Source organism: Syngnathus acus, chromosome 20 (assembly GCF_901709675.1).
Source record: "Syngnathus acus chromosome 20, fSynAcu1.2, whole genome shotgun sequence".
Classification (NCBI taxonomy): Eukaryota; Metazoa; Chordata; class Actinopteri; order Syngnathiformes; family Syngnathidae; genus Syngnathus; species Syngnathus acus.
In genome coordinates this window covers 796,859-816,533 of record NC_051104.1, presented here as the reverse complement: position 1 = coordinate 816,533, position 19,675 = coordinate 796,859, and the positions used below count along the sequence as shown (strand labels likewise).

The 19,675-nt window shown below is 42.7% G+C and overlaps 1 protein-coding gene across 3 annotated transcripts; it reads right to left on the bottom strand.

Annotated features, from left to right (window-relative positions):
• Positions 1 to 4,713: 4,713 nt before the first annotated feature.
• Positions 4,714 to 19,675, bottom strand: plod2 (procollagen-lysine, 2-oxoglutarate 5-dioxygenase 2). Of its 3 annotated transcripts, none has more exons than XM_037280226.1 (20): positions 19,233 to 19,675; positions 16,195 to 16,286; positions 15,949 to 16,085; positions 15,207 to 15,370; positions 13,504 to 13,616; positions 13,362 to 13,425; positions 13,111 to 13,208; positions 12,582 to 12,683; positions 10,584 to 10,709; positions 10,389 to 10,510; positions 10,143 to 10,247; positions 9,567 to 9,692; positions 9,029 to 9,170; positions 8,487 to 8,549; positions 7,620 to 7,733; positions 7,341 to 7,406; positions 7,069 to 7,173; positions 5,794 to 5,940; positions 5,406 to 5,531; positions 4,714 to 5,335 (listed from the first exon to the last, which is right to left on the bottom strand). In XM_037280226.1, the coding sequence occupies exons 1-20, from the start codon at positions 19,333 to 19,335 to the stop codon at positions 5,180 to 5,182; spliced, it is 2,271 nt and encodes a 756-aa protein (XP_037136121.1). In that variant the 5' UTR covers positions 19,336 to 19,675; the 3' UTR covers positions 4,714 to 5,179. The 3 variants fall into 3 exon arrangements, with proteins under 3 accessions (XP_037136121.1, XP_037136123.1, XP_037136122.1); XM_037280228.1 differs by having other exon boundaries at positions 15,270 to 15,370; XM_037280227.1 differs by lacking the exon at positions 8,487 to 8,549.

The window sequence follows — 19,675 nt, the reverse complement described above, 5'->3', positions numbered from 1 at the left end:
CGTATTTAATTTCCATTTGGAATTCTGCTTTGCTAATTAATGAGGTTGACCACAACTTTACACCAAGTTTTGAAGGCAAACGTTAAGCAGACTTTTGAATCAAAGCTTTTTTTACTCCAATTTTAACACACACTGGATTTCTAACATGCACTGGCTAAATTAGATGGCTGTGAAGTTATTTGTTTGTGCCCTTTGCTCAACTGGTGACCGCTCCGTGCTTTAGCTCGTTTTCCCGTATATCAACCCCCCCTGCGACTCTGAACAGTTGCCTCTCGTCCAAAGTCAACTGGGACAGGCTCCAGTTTCGCCGCAACTCTAATGAGGGCAAGTGGTCTAAAAAAAAAAAACACATGGCGGGATGTATGGCTTCACATGTAGAATAAGCAATCGTCTTGAGTGATTCCGCATAGTCTAAATGATTTTCCTGGATTTCCATAGGACCCGATGTGTAGCAAGCCCAGCATGATTCGCTGCCAAACACTGCTGTTCTTTGCTGACCAGATGTCCATCCCACGCTGCAGACAGCCTGTAGAGATACAGCCGCGATGACGACATTATAGGTTCCACACGTTGTTTGTAGATACCTAGAGAGAGCTCTTTTCCGATTGCTCACGAACTCATGAGTCACACTATGGGCTTCGGATGATGTATATCACTTTAAATCATGTTGTATACTGTTCTCCGTTGCATCTCTGTGGAATGGTACTTCATCACTTCACAGTTGTAACATCAGCATTTTGGCATGAAGCTTCATGTTCCATCCGCACTGGGACATCATAGAGGAAAAACACTCTGCCTGTTTTTGTGGGACCAGAGGAGGAGGGCATTACCCTGCAATTTGAATTCCAGCAAGCACTCAAGCGAATCGTCATCCCAAAGGTTTTTTTTGGCTTATTGTAGTTTTGTGCTACTTCACTGCGCGACAAATTTAACTGAAACGCCTCAGTTGAAGAACCATTAGGCTGACTTTCTTAAGATTATTTTCAAAGCCCCTTCAAAGTTTAAATTTACGTTTGCGATGGGTGACTTTAAGGAGTGGGGGTTACATTCCAGACCTACTGTGCCTGACAGGAAATGACGTCAGCCCTGCACAGACAACCGTGACTCATTGTTATGTTCATGCCTTCTGTTCAGATTGGCCCACATTTGGAAGCATGGCCAATATAGTCCGGGAAAAAGGCGTTAAAAATGATTTCCCTCTTAATAGTCTAGATATGGGTCTCCCATAAAGTTTGAAGAAAAATCGGTTCAAGGGAGTGGTGACTTCTGACACATGTGGTTTAGCCTGGACAGTGACTTTCTCCCCTCATTATCAGTGTAAATAAACACAAAAGAAGATTAATACGCCTGATATGTGATAGTTTACAAAATAGTGTTTGGTAGGACTTAAAAGTAAACTACACAACCTGTGCTAAGTAAACATTTGCTCATAGTTGTTGACCACATGTGCAGGCGTAGCAATCTGCTGTTGCAAACTCACCTCAGTTATTTCAGCCTTGACACTAAATGGAATTAGATTGCAGCAAAATTTTACCTGAAGATGTTTTGGCCCAAGAATCGTATTTGAGCTTTGTGGCCTTACGTTGTATTTTTAAGTGTCTGAATAATCCAAAATTGACATTGTGGATTAATATGGAGTAGTCAAACCTCGGTTTTCGACCACAATCCGCTCCAGAAGGTGGTGCAAGAAGTGAATCGGTCGAATTCCGAATCTACTTTTCCCATTACAAATAATGGGAAAATAAATTAATCCGTTCCAAGACAAAAAAGAAACGCCTTTTTTAAGCATTTTTTCAGTTGCGCATTTTTATCCGATCGCGTAACTGCAGCGCACCGCCGAACGCGCAACCGTAGCGCGCCGCCGACCGCGCAACTGCACCGCGCTGGTCGCATTATTGTGACAGAGCCATCGCTGAAATTTAGAAAATATGTTTAAAGTCCTGATGTACTTTCCAAAATTTAAGTGGACCTCAGTGCGCAGGGAGCTTAATTTGGTCCGATCGCGCAACCGCAGCGCGCCGGGTGCTCACTGTCGCATTGCTTTAAGAACGTCTTTGTGTTTTAGGATGGCTTTACTGCTCCCACTTGCTTTCTTTGGAGGCAGGATTAGGGGTTAACACAATCCTCAAAGTAACAAAAATACAATAACGAATGGAGTCAGTCGGCATCTGGGCCGCGCAGTCGGGTTTTCTCGGTCCTTTCGGCTCATCTTGCGAGGTTTTTCGTTCGAATTCCGATTTGAACCGGGACGTTCGAAAACCGAGCTTTGACTGTATTTACATACAGATGCTTGGGTGACAGTGATTTTGAGCAAATTAAACCAAAGTTCCCAAAGTGAAAGCATGTATGACGGCAGCTCAAATTTCTGAGACTGAATCTAAACAACTGAGACATTGATTTGTAAAAAAAAAGTTCAAGGGCTTCTACCAAAATACTAAACAACACACAGGCCCCCCAAAAATGTGTACATATTAGAATCGTGGGTGGTGTATCTTCGGGAAGAAGCTGCTTGAGAATGTTTGAGTTGCTAGTCTTGTTGGAGCTTAGCATTCTTGGGAGGTTATGTTGCTTGAAAGGCCTTTGGGATTGCTCACATCTTCCCTTCCCTGTTATTAAGTGAAAATGAAGGGAGGGAGTAAGCGAAAGTGTCGGGGTGGTCTTTGGTGCTCCATAATGAGCAGCACTTAACTTTGGTACTGTGCTCTTGACCTTCCAAGACTAAATATGGTCCCAGAGACAGCCAACCTGGTTATTACGCCTTGCAGCACCTTGTCTAACAGGATATTATAATTGCCCCGTGTCTCCTGCCATCTCAAACTTTACTAAAAGGCCCCGTGGAGTGATTTTTGTGATACGAAGTGATTACAATTTCACACAAAGGAAATCTCGTAGTACCCGTGATTAACTTCTACTTTGTCATATGTAATTCTTGCAAGTGGGCTGTGAGACGGTACAGCCAGCCTTCACTAATTGAAATACTCTTCAACGACCTGACTACCTTATAAAAATGAACTGTTAGGCATTGTTGCTCTGGAAATATGTTCCTTAAGCATTATATAGCCATCGACCGTGATCATTAATCATCCTTTCGCGACGACCTGTCAGAGACAAAATAAAGCAGGTCCACGGTCAGACCGGCCTGGGACCGCAATGTCCAGCTTTGTTGACTTTCTTCAGTAGAAGTATCCAAGACAAAAATGCCAAACTTGCGGTCTGTCTTTTTAGCCGGAGCCGGAGTGCCAGCACTGAGGAGGATCAGGGCGGATCATCGCCCATTGGTTTTGTCAAGATTGTTTGTGGTTACTCGATTGCTAGTCTGACACTGCCCTTATGTTTCTCCTCAGAGAGCAAAATGTTCAGAGCCCCAACAAAAAAGAATTGGACTGGCTTGTGGAAGAAGTGCAATCTGGAGCCAAAGAAGCAGAACCCTAAAATTATAATGTAGCAATGAATGAACAGCTACACCAGATCTTAGGCTGTTGCAATCGAGTTACGTGGCACAAGTATCGACATCTGTTCTCGGGTGAACACTGCAAGGACTGTCGCTTGTCACTTACAATTCGGGAAATTTGTTTTTTTGTAAAATATAATATGAGAAACTATACACAAGTCAGCTTCTATTATGCACACAAAGACCCTCAGACCAGAACACCAAACACACCCATTCTTTCATCAGCAGGCACAGGAACCAGACAAAACAGACCGAACGATCATTGAAAGTTTCCCAAAATAGCTCTTGAAAAGCATGCAGTGTAACTTGTATTTTGCTTCAGTGGTTTTGGACAACTCTCACATCCATCCTTCTTTCATCTTGTCGCCATCATAAATCAATATCTATCTAAGCGGGTGGAGTAGCTGATTATTTTGGAGAAAGCCATCGTGTAATTTGACTCAGCAGTACTTTCACCTAGTAAACTGTTTGGCTTGTAAAAACTTGTATAAAAAACAAAAAGAAGTTAACAAATATTTCTGACTTGAAAAAACCTTTATCCTCCCCTGTGAGAATCTGTTAGTTTGGGGAGGGATGTTTTTTTTGTTGGATTTTTTTCCGCTGTCATTGCCTCCTTTCAGAGGGACTGTTTGCAAGGTAGTCCAAGGGGAGTGATGACCACAAAGGGCTCTTTGAGGAAAAGAGCTGACCCCATCCTCCCGCCTCACCCAACTTGTTAAATACCAGCTACTCGTACATTTTGCTTTCACCCGAGGTGGAGAAGAAACTTGTGTATTTCCCTGATATTGGCCTCATTGTGGGAAGCCAGTCAGTGTAGCCCCATTTGTAAGATATAACCATAAGTGATGGGAAGGAGGTCAGATTTTGTGTACTTTTTTTTTTCCCCTCGGTGGGGAAATTATTTGAAAGATATTCAAGAAATTAATTTGCGTCTCTCCAAACATATCACATTCCGACAGATCTCTCATCGCAGTGGTAGACAAAGATAAATAAACCTCCCAACTATTGTGCTTTAACATTCCTTATGTGAACAACTTGCATGTATATACTCGATTTTCCCCAAGGTAAACTGAACCGAACTTGCGAAGCTCATCAGCCGACATCCAAACAGTTCAGAAGCAAACTTGATTGTTTCTGCATGTGACATGTTGAGTAAGGGACAGGTTAAAGGAGTCAGTTGATATTGTGAGAATTTAGCGATGAATCTGATTAGTTGTCAATTAATCGTCGCACCTCAAAATAGAAATCGGAATAATAAAATCTCAAATCTGTTAGATTTTTATTACATTTTGGCAATAAATTAACAAGGCAATTTTCTGAGTTGTAAAATCCATTCACACTTTTTTTTTCCTCAGATTTTGTTTTGAAAATGAAGATGAATGTTCAAGAGGCAGGTGACAGACCTTAAGTCAAACAGTTTAGATAAAACTCACGTCGAGTTCTGTTAATCTGTTTTATATTTCTGCCGTGCAAAATATGAAAATAGATGATTGAACCACAAACACTTTGACTCTCTTTCATCACCAAAAGAATTGTCGGTGTACCCTGCTAGCAAAACGACTTTTGTGTACTTAATGTGACAATTCACCACGTACGCACTTCCCATTTCCAGTCAACACTCTGTCTGACAGAGATTGGCTTCATGCATTCACTCAACTTTTTAAAGCAAATAGCTTTAAAAAAATGCATAGCTACAAAACATAGAGGCACAAAAGAAGGCCGTTTTTTTTAAGGATCGATGAAGGACACAGCGATGTAGCGTGTGCCGTTAGTGGTGGGTAGACCTTCGTGGAGATGAGTCAGTCGTCCTGGGTGCATGAAGCTCCAGCCTTTCCTTGGCGAGTCTACGGAACAGTTGTACCGATGGAAACGGCAGCCGCCACCCTAAGAAGTGTCAAGACGTGCTTTCAAAACAGTCTCATCGTGTTGTCAGATAATTGACACATACACTTACCTGAAAGTCTTTGTCTTTGTTATTGAGGGCAATGTTGATAGTGAAGGTGGAGGAGTCATGGTGGGGCCTCAGGTATGATTGTCTCCCTGGAGTATATTTGACTACAAAGTTCATGAGTGCGTAGCCCTGCAACGGGATGGAAACTACCTCAACTTAGTTGTAAACTCTGTCTTCATGCATCACAAAGTTACAACATGTGCATGTCCAGGCATGTTTTTTGGGGGACTGCCAACTTTTTTATGCTACTGAAGCTGTTGGCCATTGAGAATACAAGGTGTCAGAAATGTTCCGGGACCTATGTCATATAATGCAAGTCTACAAAGAGCATTTGAATTTGAAATATCTTTTGCGACACATCCCCTGGCCACATCTCTGAGGCTTTACACACCTTGGTATAGTATCCGGAGAAAACCTTTAGCGTGACAGGCGCGATAAACTCTCGGATAAAGTGAAGCCACTCCTTGTCAAATCCGATTTGCTTCATGTGGATGTCATCTGTCGGGACTGTCTCATAGCCACCGGCAATCCGTATGTCCTGTTGAACACACACACAAAAGTACACAAATTATAGTTATTATACTTCCTTGAGTCCGATTGACAGATCCGCCTGGTTATTATGTTTAAAAAGTGCTGAGTCGCTAACATATTCCCAGATGGACAATTTCTGAGGACTTCGGTGTGACAGTGAGCCAGCCTCGTCAGTTCACTGCGTTTAATTGCAATTCTCGCGACATAACAACCTTCCTACTATTCCCGGTGGTGGGACTTTAATTACCAATGTCCTAAAAACTTAAAGACATTATAGATGTAATCAACGAAACATCACAATCCCTTTTACGACTGTATTCATGCCGTATGGGCAATCATAAACTCCGGCAGTCCATTTTCTTTTCACATCTGGTCAATATACAACCCTACTGCCCCCAGCAAAAAAAGCTACCTTCAAATTTACGGCCCTCTATCAGACAACAAAGACAAGCACCTCATTAAAAAAATGTTTATAAGTCTTCAAAGGGGATGCCCCTAATTCTTTGCTCTCTTGTTATTGCTGTTTGCTTTTTATTTATTTACTCCTGCAGGCACCATTTCTTTGCAGTGAGGCAAAAACATTATTTTTCTCTCAAATGGGAATTCTGCGGCTAATGGAGGAAACTCTGAGCACATGCATTGGGCATTAGAGTACACAAAAGATGTCATTGAATGAATGAAGAGAAAATATAACGGGTCACAGTTAAAATATGCAGTTCTTTAGTCAACGCTTCATTGGTCATAATGCATCACAATTTCCTCCTTTTCCTTATTTGCCATCCATTAGGAACATCTTTGGAAAGTTCCCGGTAGTTTTGTCACTCTTTAAAAGTCAGAACTCTCCCGAGGCCCGTGTTCCAGGTCATGCGGTTTTCTACAGTATTTAAAAGGTTATTCTTTGGCCAGAGCCTCTGGACTGTTTTTGCAATGTCTAATAGATCCAAGCAAAGATTTATTAGCCTCTTCCTTAGACCATGTCGCATCCCTTCCACCAAATGCAACAAAGAACAAACTAGCCGAAGGTCAAATTGTCCCAAACATTAATGACTTTGGTTTATTTTGCATGCTGCTGGCAGATGCTGGAATGAACAACAGGCTAGTGTGAGTTCAGTGAGGCGACGCTAGCAGGACTGACCTCATGCTTGCCACCGGACCACGAGCCATGGTTCTCCATCTCTTCCACTATTTCATCACAGGCCTTTTCTGTGAAGACCGGGAACCAAAACACATCTGGACAGGGCTGCAGGCCAGACATACAAAGACTTATTTTTAAGTCACACCTTCACCTTGAGTTGTTCATAGTGCAATGTGAATTATTTATATGAAAAACAGATGGAGTCCATGTACGGCATTCAGCCAAACTGTATTCTTGTCAGTAAAAAAACTAAAATTAAAATAAACACAAACCTCTTCCAAATAGTTTTCAGTGAAAATTTTCATGTAGTTTGGATCGATGTACTTCTCCTTCCAGTCCTGCAAAGAGTAATTCATATCAGAGGCCGCTTGTTGGACTATTTGATGACCTGAATACCAGGCAGCACTAATCCTCTAGCAGTCTCCCATGGTGCCACATGGCACGTTAGGAGTCACATCTCATGACTTGATTCTTTTCATTATGCCTGCAAAGCTTCACAGGTGGTTGCGCTTTAGCTCTGCAAATGAAAGGTAGCGGCGGTAGTTACTTACCAGGGGGTTTTCGAATATCTGCCACAAGTCACTGTTATAATGAGAAGTGTTATAATTGGCCACGGAAAGGAGCCTTCCAAAGTCGTGGCGGTTTGTTAAGTACATGAAGACTCCCTGCAGCAGACAGGAAAGAGGTCGTTACCCACCAGGCAGAAAATGCACTCTTTAAAATGTCTCTCATAAAAGTCCAGCTATACATTATTCATGCTTCTACGTAAACACAATGATTGGTTAGCACTCTACTACTTTTTTGTTTGTTTGTCTGACTTAGGTAGAGCAGAAACAGAAGCCATATAAATAATCTAAGATTATTTATGGGTGGTATAAGAGTGGCTCAGGAGGGGGCGTTCATACGGGTGTCGGTGGCATGGGAACAGTTCAGGGTGGGGGTTGGTGAGGTGAAAGGAAGGGCAGGAGAACAGGGGATAGAGGGGGTGCAATCCCAGGAGCAATATTCCCCTTTTGGACTCAAAATCAGACTAGGCTTTGTCAGGATCATAATCGATGTCAGTTGCCAATTGACCATCATCAAAAGTCATTTACAATGGATGAGAAGAGCCTAGTCTGATGTCGAGATGAAGCAGTTTTACAGTCAAGCATCAGGACAGGGGTCTTGAATATGTAACAATTTTCAATATTCTTTCTCCTCCTTGATTCTTGGGACAGCAGATCTGGTTAAATTTCAGAACCTTCAAATCGACAAATTCATGTTCCCGAAGAAATGCACTTGTACAGAATACTTATTATGAAACACTTCAGCATCCACCCAAAGATTAGAACAAGCCGAAGCTTGGAATGGCTTCTGAGTGCTAACCCGTTTGGAAATGGATCTTTCAGATAACAACAGTAATCAAAACAAATGGAAACCTTTGGGGGCCTGAGCATATGGAATGATTCCGGAGAAGGGGACTCTTTTTCTCTCTGACTGGTCTAAAACGAAGGAGAGGCATCATGTAAATAGGATAACATGAGTTATTTTTTCAGATCAAGACAGAGCAACATGAGGAAATGCGCCTGCATGGGAAAAAGAAGCAAGATTCCCTCTGAAGCGGATGCAAAAGTTGGAAATAGATCTGATGTAGTGCAGTGCACAGGTTGCATATCAACAGCTTGAAGCAATGACGACAAACAGTTTGGATGTTAAAAAGTTGAAAAACATGGATCGGGCCGTCGTCAGCTAGCGGTTAAAAACAACATGTGACCAGGAAAGACAACACATAAAGCTGACCGTTAACATGAACACAGTACCATCATGCCGTCACGACACATAAAATGCATTTCAAACGTATACTTGCCATTGATCACATTCCATTGCGCTGTTGACTTTTGATAGGGTAATCATTCATAGCATTGATATTGCTCTCAAATGTCTTTTGGAGAAGCATAAATACATCAAAAGCCATCCTTACCACATCTCTGGTATGTTTACACATTGCCATATCGGGGTCCAGTTTCTCAAGAACAAAGTAGTTTCTTTCTTTCAACTCCTTTCTTAGAACATCACCCTTGACCAGGTAGATATGCGCCATGTAAGGAATGTTCCACACACCCCTGGAAACAAGGCAAAATAAAACTCTTCTCGCTATTGTCACTCAAATGTGACTAGCTGACATTCATGTGGAGATTTTTTTGTTGTAATCCACGAGCCAAGGTGTGTGGTATGGCGGCGTGAAGATTTAATGCTGTTTTCATTTGGTCTCGCAGGCCTTAACCTTCATGGATGGTCGGTTTTAATGTTGTCGGGGGCACTGTTTGTTCCTTTGCCCTCGTCTGGCCGCAGTTATAAAACTATTTTTTAGACACATACAAGTGACTTGAGCCAGTAAAACTTGGTACATTTGCCGGCCGTCGGTCAGGTTGAGATTTAGTGATGGTGTGCCATCTGCTAGCAATATTTTGTAGCTAGCGGTTGGTGAAGCGGCAGATGTTCAAACGCATCATACTTACACTCGTTTTCTCTGCACAATGTCAACGTAATCTTCCGAGCGGGCGTAATAACCATCCAGACTCAACGCGCCCCAGAAGTTGGACCACAGCTTGTTGTGGCGAGTGACGAGGGGACCGATGATCTTCCTGTAGAAGAAGAGTAGTGGTAGAAATGGCATAAGACTTTGTCAAGATGCTTCTCCACTTATGACACTTTTTTCATTCTTTTAATTGGTAACTTGACAAATTCCCACTCTCCCTCCAAATAACCCTGGAAGACTTTTGCTTTGCATGCAGTGCTCAGCTAAGGCTGTCGTGACCTGTCGTTTGTGGGATGCTTTCTTTGCATTTTATGGGTTGCAGAAATGAGACAGGAGTTTGCATGTTTATTTTTTTGCCTAACGCAAAGTGGCACTTCGGGGTTAGCGCTGTAGATGCTTTCGCCGTTTCCATGTGGTCGGGAAAAACAGGAAGCCGCGTGAATTATTTTTAAACTCTCAGTCGCTCCGTTGCGACGCGCCTGTGGTTTTACCACTCGGAGAATAAATTCAAAAGTCTCATGAACTTAACAGCAACATGAGAGTTTTTTCCAGTTACCTGTTCTGCTCGATGAGGAGCTTCAGAGTCTGTGCGTTGGTGAGCATCACGTCCGAGTCGATGCTGAAGTAGAAGTCACATGTGGCATCCTGGCGACAAAGATCCCTAAAGACACCAGGCCAAAGAAAAGAAAAAGTGCATTCCTCAAAGCCAGGGTGCGCTAATATTTTGTCTGACCAACTCAATCATCAAAGGCAGTGAAACGTTTAAAGAGCCATGAACTAATCTGAGGCTTGTTTTACATACATGGCCATGTTTCTGGCCTCTCCTTGGCTGAGATTTTCTTCCGGTCCAACGACCTTTAAGCTGCTGAACACGTTCCGGTGTTCCACCCAAAACTTCTGCATGTGCCTTTCGTGGTAAACCTCCTGACAATCGGGCATCATAAGTTAGAAAGCCATACGTAGGAAAAATGCTTGAAAACATTATACTCATACTCACATGATTGTGGACAAAGACCTTGAGTTTATCTTTGGGATAATCCAACGTCATCAAACGTTGGAAGAACTCAGAGAGAAATGGCGTCGGGTGCTCAATGAAGACTCCGAGGAGGACATTGGGGTACTCCTGTTGAAATTGAACACAACAGAATAGTGACATTTCAAATATCAGGTCCGGCAAATGGCATAAATCATGCAAACGTTTGACATCTCACATTAGCTCTGTTTATACTTTGAAATGGCATTCTCATCAGTCGAGCTTTTTGGTTTACTTTCGTGTCGCTTTGCTGACAAGATTGAGACCATCTGGTTAAAGATGCATTCCAATGAAATCCCGCACAGTTTGTGTCATGAAGTTCCTATTGAAATTTTTCATTTCTGGTCGCGAGTGCCACGTATGACTTTATATTTAGTCAGTTAGAAAAAAGGAATTGAAGAGCAAACATTTTCACAGGAAAATCCCCTTCAGCCACCAAAGTTCACCCCAGTCTGCAATCCGTGACCAGTTCATAGCAAGGCTCTGGGACAGGGATGAAAAGGGATGCAAGCCGAGGCATCTAATTTGAAGGTTTGCAATGTCTGGCTTTAAGGCACACGATGGGAGTCTTAAGAATTCTGCCAATGTGCAAGGAGGGAAGGAAAATAAAAGTAACCCTGAAGCAGACAAGTGTCCACACACTGTTTTTAAACAAAATAAAGCATTGGGATGTGGTTGCAGAGCTTGTTATTGTCTTTGGCAGTAAAACTCAAATTGTATACAACAATTTCTTCGCAAAAGCACACAAAGTTATCTATGTATATACGTATATGTGTATATCCTCAAAATCACCATTAGATTCATTATTGTTTTGAATCAGCTTCAACTATTTAGAGACACTACCGTAATTTTCGGACTATAAGTCGCACCGGAGTATAAGTCGCACCAGCCATAAAATGCCCAAAAAAGTGAAAAAACCCATATATATGTATATAAATCGCTCCTGAGTATAAGTCGCCCCCCCACCCAAACTATGAAAAAAAACCGCGACTTATAGTCCGAAAATTACGGTATTTTTTCATGGGTGTCACAGGGCTCTTAAATAAAATATTGTAAATCACTGTTGAACAGTTCTCTTAATGTGTTAGTAAATAAAAAACTGGATCCGTATGCTCCGCTTCCAAATGCGGTCATCATTAAGCAGACACGTAACTTGAAATGTTTCCAAGTTCCTGCCATTGCATACGTTGGCGCTCTTGGCTGAACTCTGACATATTTTCCACATGAGCACTCTAACTGGAGACAAAAACCTATACTGAGCAGCCCACAAAAAAGGAAGGCCGGTCAGCAGTGACACCCCTTTAAATGAACCCTTCAGAAAACCACACAAGCCATATCCTGCACCACAGCCGTGCTGGGCTTTCTCTTGCCTGAGTAATTTCCCTTGCTCTTATGCTCTTTTAAAATGATCCAAAGGGTCTAGTAGGTAGGTCTATTATTTCTGCAGAGAGTGTGGGTGGCAGCAATAGTCTTGCTTATCTATTGCAATAGGACAATCAGCACCTTACTCAGACTGTCGAGACCACAGGTGTCAAACTCAAGGCCCGGGGACCAGATGCGGCCCGCCACATCATTTTATGTGGCCCGCGAAGACAAATTGTGCATCAAATTCGTGTGTCATTACTAGAATTGCAAATTGTCTTCACTTTTAAGAGTATCTGTTTTTTTAAATATTTGACCAGTTTTTACTCGTCTGATTTGAAAACGAGTTATTTGTCAGTTTGTTTTGTAGCTTTTACTGTATTTAATATGAGGTGCTCATACATTTATTTGGGTTGACAGTCATAATGGCCCTCCGAAAGAAGCTATGACTGCAATGTGGCCCGCGAAAAAAATGAGTTTGACACCCCTGGTCTAGACAGATGGCTGGCAGGCAGTGTTTCACCCTTTCCTTACAGCCTCGAGGAGGTGTGTTGACGATAAATGTTCCGCGTGGCCGATGGGAAGAAAAATGGGACCTACTTTCAACTGAGAAATATCCACGACATCATCGTCACAGTGGCTGCAGCCGTGTTCATAGTTCCATGTGTTGGGCACGTAGTTGGCCAAGTAGTTCAAGTAGATCTGCGTGGGAGGGAACTCATAGCCGGTTACGGATGATTAATGATGCCATAAGCAACAATTTCAGCATTTTTCCTGGGTCAGTAGATTTATTTTAATATGGCCGTAACTTGCTAAAAATATTGCATCTTAAAATTACACAGTAAAGTGCCAGTCGAGGCCATTTATATGGGAGATGCTGAGCACACAATTCTCAGTTTCAGCAAATTATAATATTTTGATTGTGAACTCAGAGAGACTCAGCTATGGCTATCCTGCTTGGGTTGGTGTCAAGTTTTCTACCATTTTAAGTTTATTCTGCAGATGTTTGAAACTGGTTAGAATGACTCAACAGTTTTGGCTCAGGAGCTTCAGCGCTGTCTTTGATCGTCCCTTTCAGTCTACTGCAATCATTTTGAAGCATAACTCGTTGAAGTCATTTGTGACTCACTTTGGTGTTCCCGTTGCCATGGACAACCACTGGCAGAGAATCGTACGCCGTGTTTCTCACTCTCACACGGTTGGTTCCAAATTTGAGAAGCACTTCGTCTGCCAAAAGCGGGAACACGAGATACATCAGAGCAGGTTACGGAAATTGACATAACGTATGGACAAATAGTGCAGTGCTTTATTGCTAGAATAAGAATAAAGAGCCAAAACACCACACATTAGCAAGAAACTGAACTTAATGGAATTTCTCACTGATTGCCCCGTGCAGGTTCTGGAAAATCTGGCACTTGTGGTCTAGCGTCATGTTGAGAGTGTCCTAACAGATAAATTAAGTCTCGTTTGGCTGAGGAAATGTCATTATTTTCATCTAATCATTGGAGTTTTCAATGCTTACTCTTTGTAGTGGATCCACATATATTTTCGTGTAGAAGAGTTGGTCATCATCATTGTCATGAAGGTTCCACTGCGAAACTATTCGGTTGATGTATGGGGCATAGCCAATTATTCCTGCAAGTGATAAACAGCGAGAGAATTAAAAACATATATGTATAACCTGCAACCAGTTGGAGTCAAGTATGTCAGAAAGGACCATAAAGTCCACCAAGTACTTCACCATATGATTTAAAAGTCTGACAGGAGTGCACAGAGGGCATTGTGTGCTATTAAAAAAAGTTAAAGTTAAAGTCCCAATGATCATCACACATCTGGGTGTGGTGAAATTTGTCCTCTGCATTTAACCCATCCCCATGTGATTTAGATCCATCCCCTGGAGGAGAGGGGAGCAGTGAGCAGCAGCGGTGCTCGGGAATCATTTGGTGATCTCACCCCCCAATTCCAACCCTTGATGCTGAGTGCCAAGCTGGGAGGCAATAGGTCCCATTTTTATAGTCTTGGGTATGACCCAGCTGGGGTTTGAACCCACAACCTTCCAGTCTCAGGGCGGACACTCTACCACTAGGCCACTGAGCTGGTTAAAACACATCTAAATGGATGTTGTCATGGCAATCTCTCTTCCCGTCTGTTCTATACTATCCCAAGGACGCTGACCACATGGACTGATTGCAGGGTTGAGACTATCATTTAGAAAAGCCTACGGCAACTGTAAACAAGTCGCCATGTCAGTTGATGGGATGTTGGATCGAATGATTCCCAACTCTGTGACGTTATGGTAAACCCCGTAGATTGGTTCCTAAAGCTTAAACCTTTGTTAGTTTATTTTTCATGACATTGTTGGTCTACTGAAACAAATGCGGATCTTGATTCCAATCCAGCAAAACTCTACTTCAGTCAAGAAAATCAAACGTTGAAATGTTCACTTTGGTAGGAGCCATGAGAATGCTGGCCTACCCAGCAATTTCAGAAAAACAACAGCGCATTAGGGGAGCCAAGACAAAGCCACATGTCATGTCGCTGAAAACTAAGCTAAAAGTAGTCTGTGATCAGAGCAAAGGCGGTCAGGCCACAGTACGGGAGGTCGCAGCATATTGATGCCCACGACAAAAGCAGTCATTATGTCTCCTGGATACATAGCAGGACCCAATCAATATTTTTTAGTGCTTTTTTTTTTTTCTTGCTTTGAGTTACCCAAATCTTGGTGTGCAAAATAACTGTCTTTCACTATATAAGTCCAAGCATTTTCCTATATTATTAAAGTAACGCTTAAAAGTCGTTGGGCAAGTATGTCACGCGAATGAACTTATCTCCGTTCCGAAAAACAGCCATGGCAATCAAAATATACGTTTGTTTTAAAGCAAGCTATAATGACATACATTTTGTGGTTTCATGTTTAAAACACACACGTGTTTGTTGGCATTCCTTGGAGCCGTTCTACCACTTAAATGTTGAACTTGTCTCGAGTAGTTGCAGTGATAAGCGGTCTCCCCACAATAAATTGTCGATTATGCTTCATCTGATTTTATTGTCAGGGAAAGGGTCCATAAAAGGCTTGAGGCTGAAGTGGGTGTGACGGGATTGTAAGGCAAATAAGCACAGCTCGACACTCTCTTGCATCATCCTGTCTGGTCAACATCATCTTGGCAAAAGCATTTCCAAATACAATGCACATTCCGAGCATACTTGGAATGTTTTGCAACCCACCTCCTGAGCTGAGGTAGCGCTTGCCACTGCGGACCGACGGGTACTTGTCAGCCAATCGCTTATCTGGCCATATCACTCCCTCTGCAGCAAAAATGACTTTGTGATTGGCTTGCTGGAACTTCCTGAGAATCTCCTCTGGTCCCCCGGCAAAGATAAGATCGTAGCTAGAATGGAGAAATGGGTATGGTGAAAAGCAGACAGAAGCTTATTTTCTCTGTTTAAGGTCAGCTCGTCACCACTTTGGGCCCTTCTTGCTCCAGGTAGATACAAATCTTTTCTCAAACAAGAGGACATTCTTCACATCAGCAAGCATTCCTTCAATGACCTTTGGTCAAGCCGTGTTGATGTGACAAATGGGAGGAATTGTGCCTAACTGTTTACACAGGACGACTTGGGAACTCCAGAGCTTCCTCAGACTCAAACCTACATTGAGTCCCAATAAATTTAAGTACTGTAGACTTGCAGAACATTAAAGAGGGCTCTGTGGGATTATAATTGTCAGTGTTTCAAACCGCATTGACACGGTTTTGTCAACTCGTAAATCATCTAGCATGCAATGCGAGGTGCTTTGCACCACAATAACACCTTTGATTCATGGGAATCTGCAGAAACGCCTCTCTCGGAAAGCTTTCCAAGTAATTATTGCTGTCAGTGGCGTGATAGAGCCAGACCTGATGTGGGTATTTAAAATAAATTAAAGACGATATCCTCCCTCGAGCTCAAATCTCAAAATGCTACATACCTATCTACAAAGAGGACCACGAGGTCATCCTGGTCAGCTAGACCTTCCATGGCCTCCTTCAGTAGTCTGACTTTTTGTCCTCCACCGATAGAGCGTCCAACATCACCGCCCTTCCATTGTTCTCCCATTCCCAACACCTGCGACAGGAGTCAAGTCAAATAAATAGGGACACATTTTTGAATGGACCAAGTTTAATCACTTGCTTGCATGGTGCCAATGTAGCATTGCTAATTGAACATCTCTCACCTTCACAGTGTAGTTGAAATAGTTTGCAGATTGCATGAAGCGGACAAAGCCATCTGTTTCTTCTGTTGCCACGGTTAGCACAAGCAATTTTTCTGGAGGGGAAAGAAAAACAGCTGATTGATTCGCTTAGAATGTTAAACTGTGCGTGTCAAAAGCAATATAACAGAACGACTCTTGGACTTCTGATGTAGCGCATTGTAGGAAGGGAATCTCCCCATCTGCATCTAGGAAACACGTTATCTGTGCTGTCATGCTGCTCTGTAACAGATTGGAAACAAATGGCTCCAATATCCGTTGTACAGTATTTGCCGACAGGGGATCTGGAATTTTTTCCCGTGAATGTAACTTGCAACTAAATGACAGAAAATGCACGTTACTGCAGATGATGCAATGCTTTCAGTCGACGGCAATTTTGTTGATGTTCACTTACTCTCCTGTGGATCTGTGTTTGCTTGGCCAGCGTGAACTATTTTTCTATGTCTATGTCCACTGTTTGAGATAAACCAACAAGTGGTTGTTTTCTGTACAAACAGCTGCCTGCTGTGGCAGAAAAGAACAGAATGGGCTGCTGAGTAAATTTGAGGACGGGGGCAGATAAATAATGAGCTCCTGAAGGTCCCACGGAGAGTTCAAATTGACACAGGTGCAAGACAGTAAGCTGTCATCTGACCCTTTGACATCCTGGCTCTTGTGAGAAGATGACCCAGGCAGAAAACACTTTCAGCGTGTTCCCAGAAGAGCTTCGGCTCAAGATGTTTGGACAACTCCCTGACATGGTCTGTTCATGTAATTACAGCCAGATAAGTCAGCTGATGCGATTAAAGGTAATTTACTGGCCAGTATCTCTGCTTTGCAGTGGCCATCATGCTTTACTAGCCACTTTAATTGAAAATAAATGGGCCCATCATGTCAATTAGTAAGAGTTAGGCTGACACTTTCCACCGGGTATCTCTCAATTTTCTCCATGTAAACACAAAGGTGAACATCGTCTTGGTTCTAAAAACAGATGTAACAGACACTTTTCCACTACAGAGACAAGACATTTTTGGTGAGTCTCAGATGTTCCATACACAGTTTTTGTTGGAACAAAAGAAGATGTCAGGAAAGAAATAACTTTTGGACAAATAGCTTCTCCGTCAGACTAAACACAAGGTGTCCACGGAAAGGAAGGCATTGGATTTCGAGCTGCTCAACCCCCCCCCCACACACACACACACACAGTCTTTCACTGTACCGCATTTGTCAAAAGTAAACGTTTCACACTTTGATGCATAGACGGTGTGACTCACAGGTTCCCGCGAAAGCCATCTCGACGGGCGGAAGTGCGAAGCATGGGAATGTCTTCATGAGAATAACAGAATATTTCCTGTTTGACAAGATATCTGAGGGTTTTTTTTCACCCCATTTGAATGTTTTGAAGTGATATGCATCCTCTTACATGTGATATAAGTTTGTAACAAATCTGCAACACAAGTCGCATGCAGCTACTGTAAGCCAAGCACTGCATGTGTTTGCAATTATCTTGGCTTAACTGACAACGGGAGACCGAACGAACCAGATTGCCGACTGCCCTGACATTGTTTTGGTTATCCACTGCGCAGGAAACAACGTTTATTTTCAAATTAAAAAGTCATCGCCGTTAACAGAATAGCAGCAAGACCGTAACGAACAACGTGACTGAATTGCTGGAAAATGCTTTCATCGCAATTTGAGAATGTCTTTTGTTGGCTGTGTTCACTGCAAGATTTAATTATCACGTTAGATAGTCATTCAAAAATTTTCTCTCACTTTTTGGAAAGATATTTGATTCAAAAAGTCGAATGGCCCTGACGTTGTGCAATTTGGTATTGGACTGAAACTGTTTTTTGAAAGTCTGTTTAAATGGAGACTTGTAAAAAAAATCAGACAATACAGTACATATTTGTCTGAAAAAGGAGACACTGGACAGACATTTTGGGCGAACTCCTGGCGGTGTTCAGATGTATGATTACAGGCGTGGTCTGCTAAAAGGGTTGTTGCTGTGTTAGAAAAGGACTTGGAGACAATGGAGAACGTGATTATACATTTTCAACAGAACCAAAGGTGGAGTTTCCGTTTCTGTAAATTATAGTTGACAAATTTGCACTGTTCAGGAAAAGTTGTCAATTTAGTAAGCTGAGGGTTTGTCGCAGTCAACCACAAACATCAACATCACTATTCAAAATTTACTTTTTTTAGTTGTCTTTTCATCCAGTTTTTGGTTCGGCTTAGCTATTTATCGCATTATTGTTAGTCGTAGACATTCTGGGTGTTAATTCAAAATGCTGAATCGTGGTTATATGCTCAGAAGTGTTGTCCATAAGGTCAGTTGAAGTCAGTCAAAGGTTTCATTCAGGCAGTCAGTGTGCTGTGGCGGGGCATCACTGTTACTTTCCAAAACGGGCCTAGCCAACAGGTGGCCTGCCTGACCCTGTAGAATCGAGCCCATTGTGCCTCCAAGTCATAGAGGAGCAGTGTGCTGGCGAATACTCGCGCCTAGGTGGCATTTAGCCGACAGCCAAGTGTGCCCTGCAAACTTTGCAGCCAGCATAATAACACACCGTTTGCAAGCGGCTGCCACGCTTCTCATAATTTTGCCCGTGGAGGGTGTATTAACTCAGCTTTTACGGGCTTGCTATGTTGATTTGGCATCACTTTTAAGCATGGGTGGGGAAACCTGCAGTAATTGTACCATAAAACTACTTTTAAGCATTTGATAAGGTCTGCCATGCAATTCTAAATATAAATACAGGGGTACCTTGTGTTCAATGATAAGGTGACATTTCACAATAAACTGTGTGCTTTGTTGACTATTGATCAAGTTTCAGCATGTGACCCACTGTTGGACCCGACCCCTCAGTTTGATTAACCAAAGTGGCCTTAGGCATTGGTAGCCTGTTGCAGGAGCAATAAAAAGTCATAAAAGTTAAGCGCTTCTGTGCTGTGTTGACATATCTCAAACCTGCATCGCATGCACATTGCTAGTAGTAGAAAGAAATTGTTACCGTGGAGCTTCTTACCGTTGGGAATAGGCGCAAGACCCTGTGGTGTGTCAGTAGGCATGACCGCTTTTGCACACCACATCCAGTAGGAAAACACAATGCAAAACTTGAGGTACTCCATCCCTGTTAAAGTGCGTCGTCCCAAATGAGGCGGACTAGAGTTGACCTGACTTAATTGCCTTCAAGCCCGGCACAAGGCGGTCCCAGTCACAAGCAAAACCCCAGAGGATCCTTTTCTTCTTTTGACTACACGCTCTCACAATAAGACATTTAAGAAGTACAGCAGTAATAGTGAGGTGATGGGGAGGGGGGGAGGGGGGTAGCTCCAAGTTTGTGAATTGCTGATGCAGCGTTGCGCGGTCCAGATGGAGCGACAGCGTGTCGTAAGGCTCGGATGACGAGGGAGGGAAGATAGTAGCGGTGCCTAACACGCCGACGTCCAGCGTGAAAGTGTGTCCAAG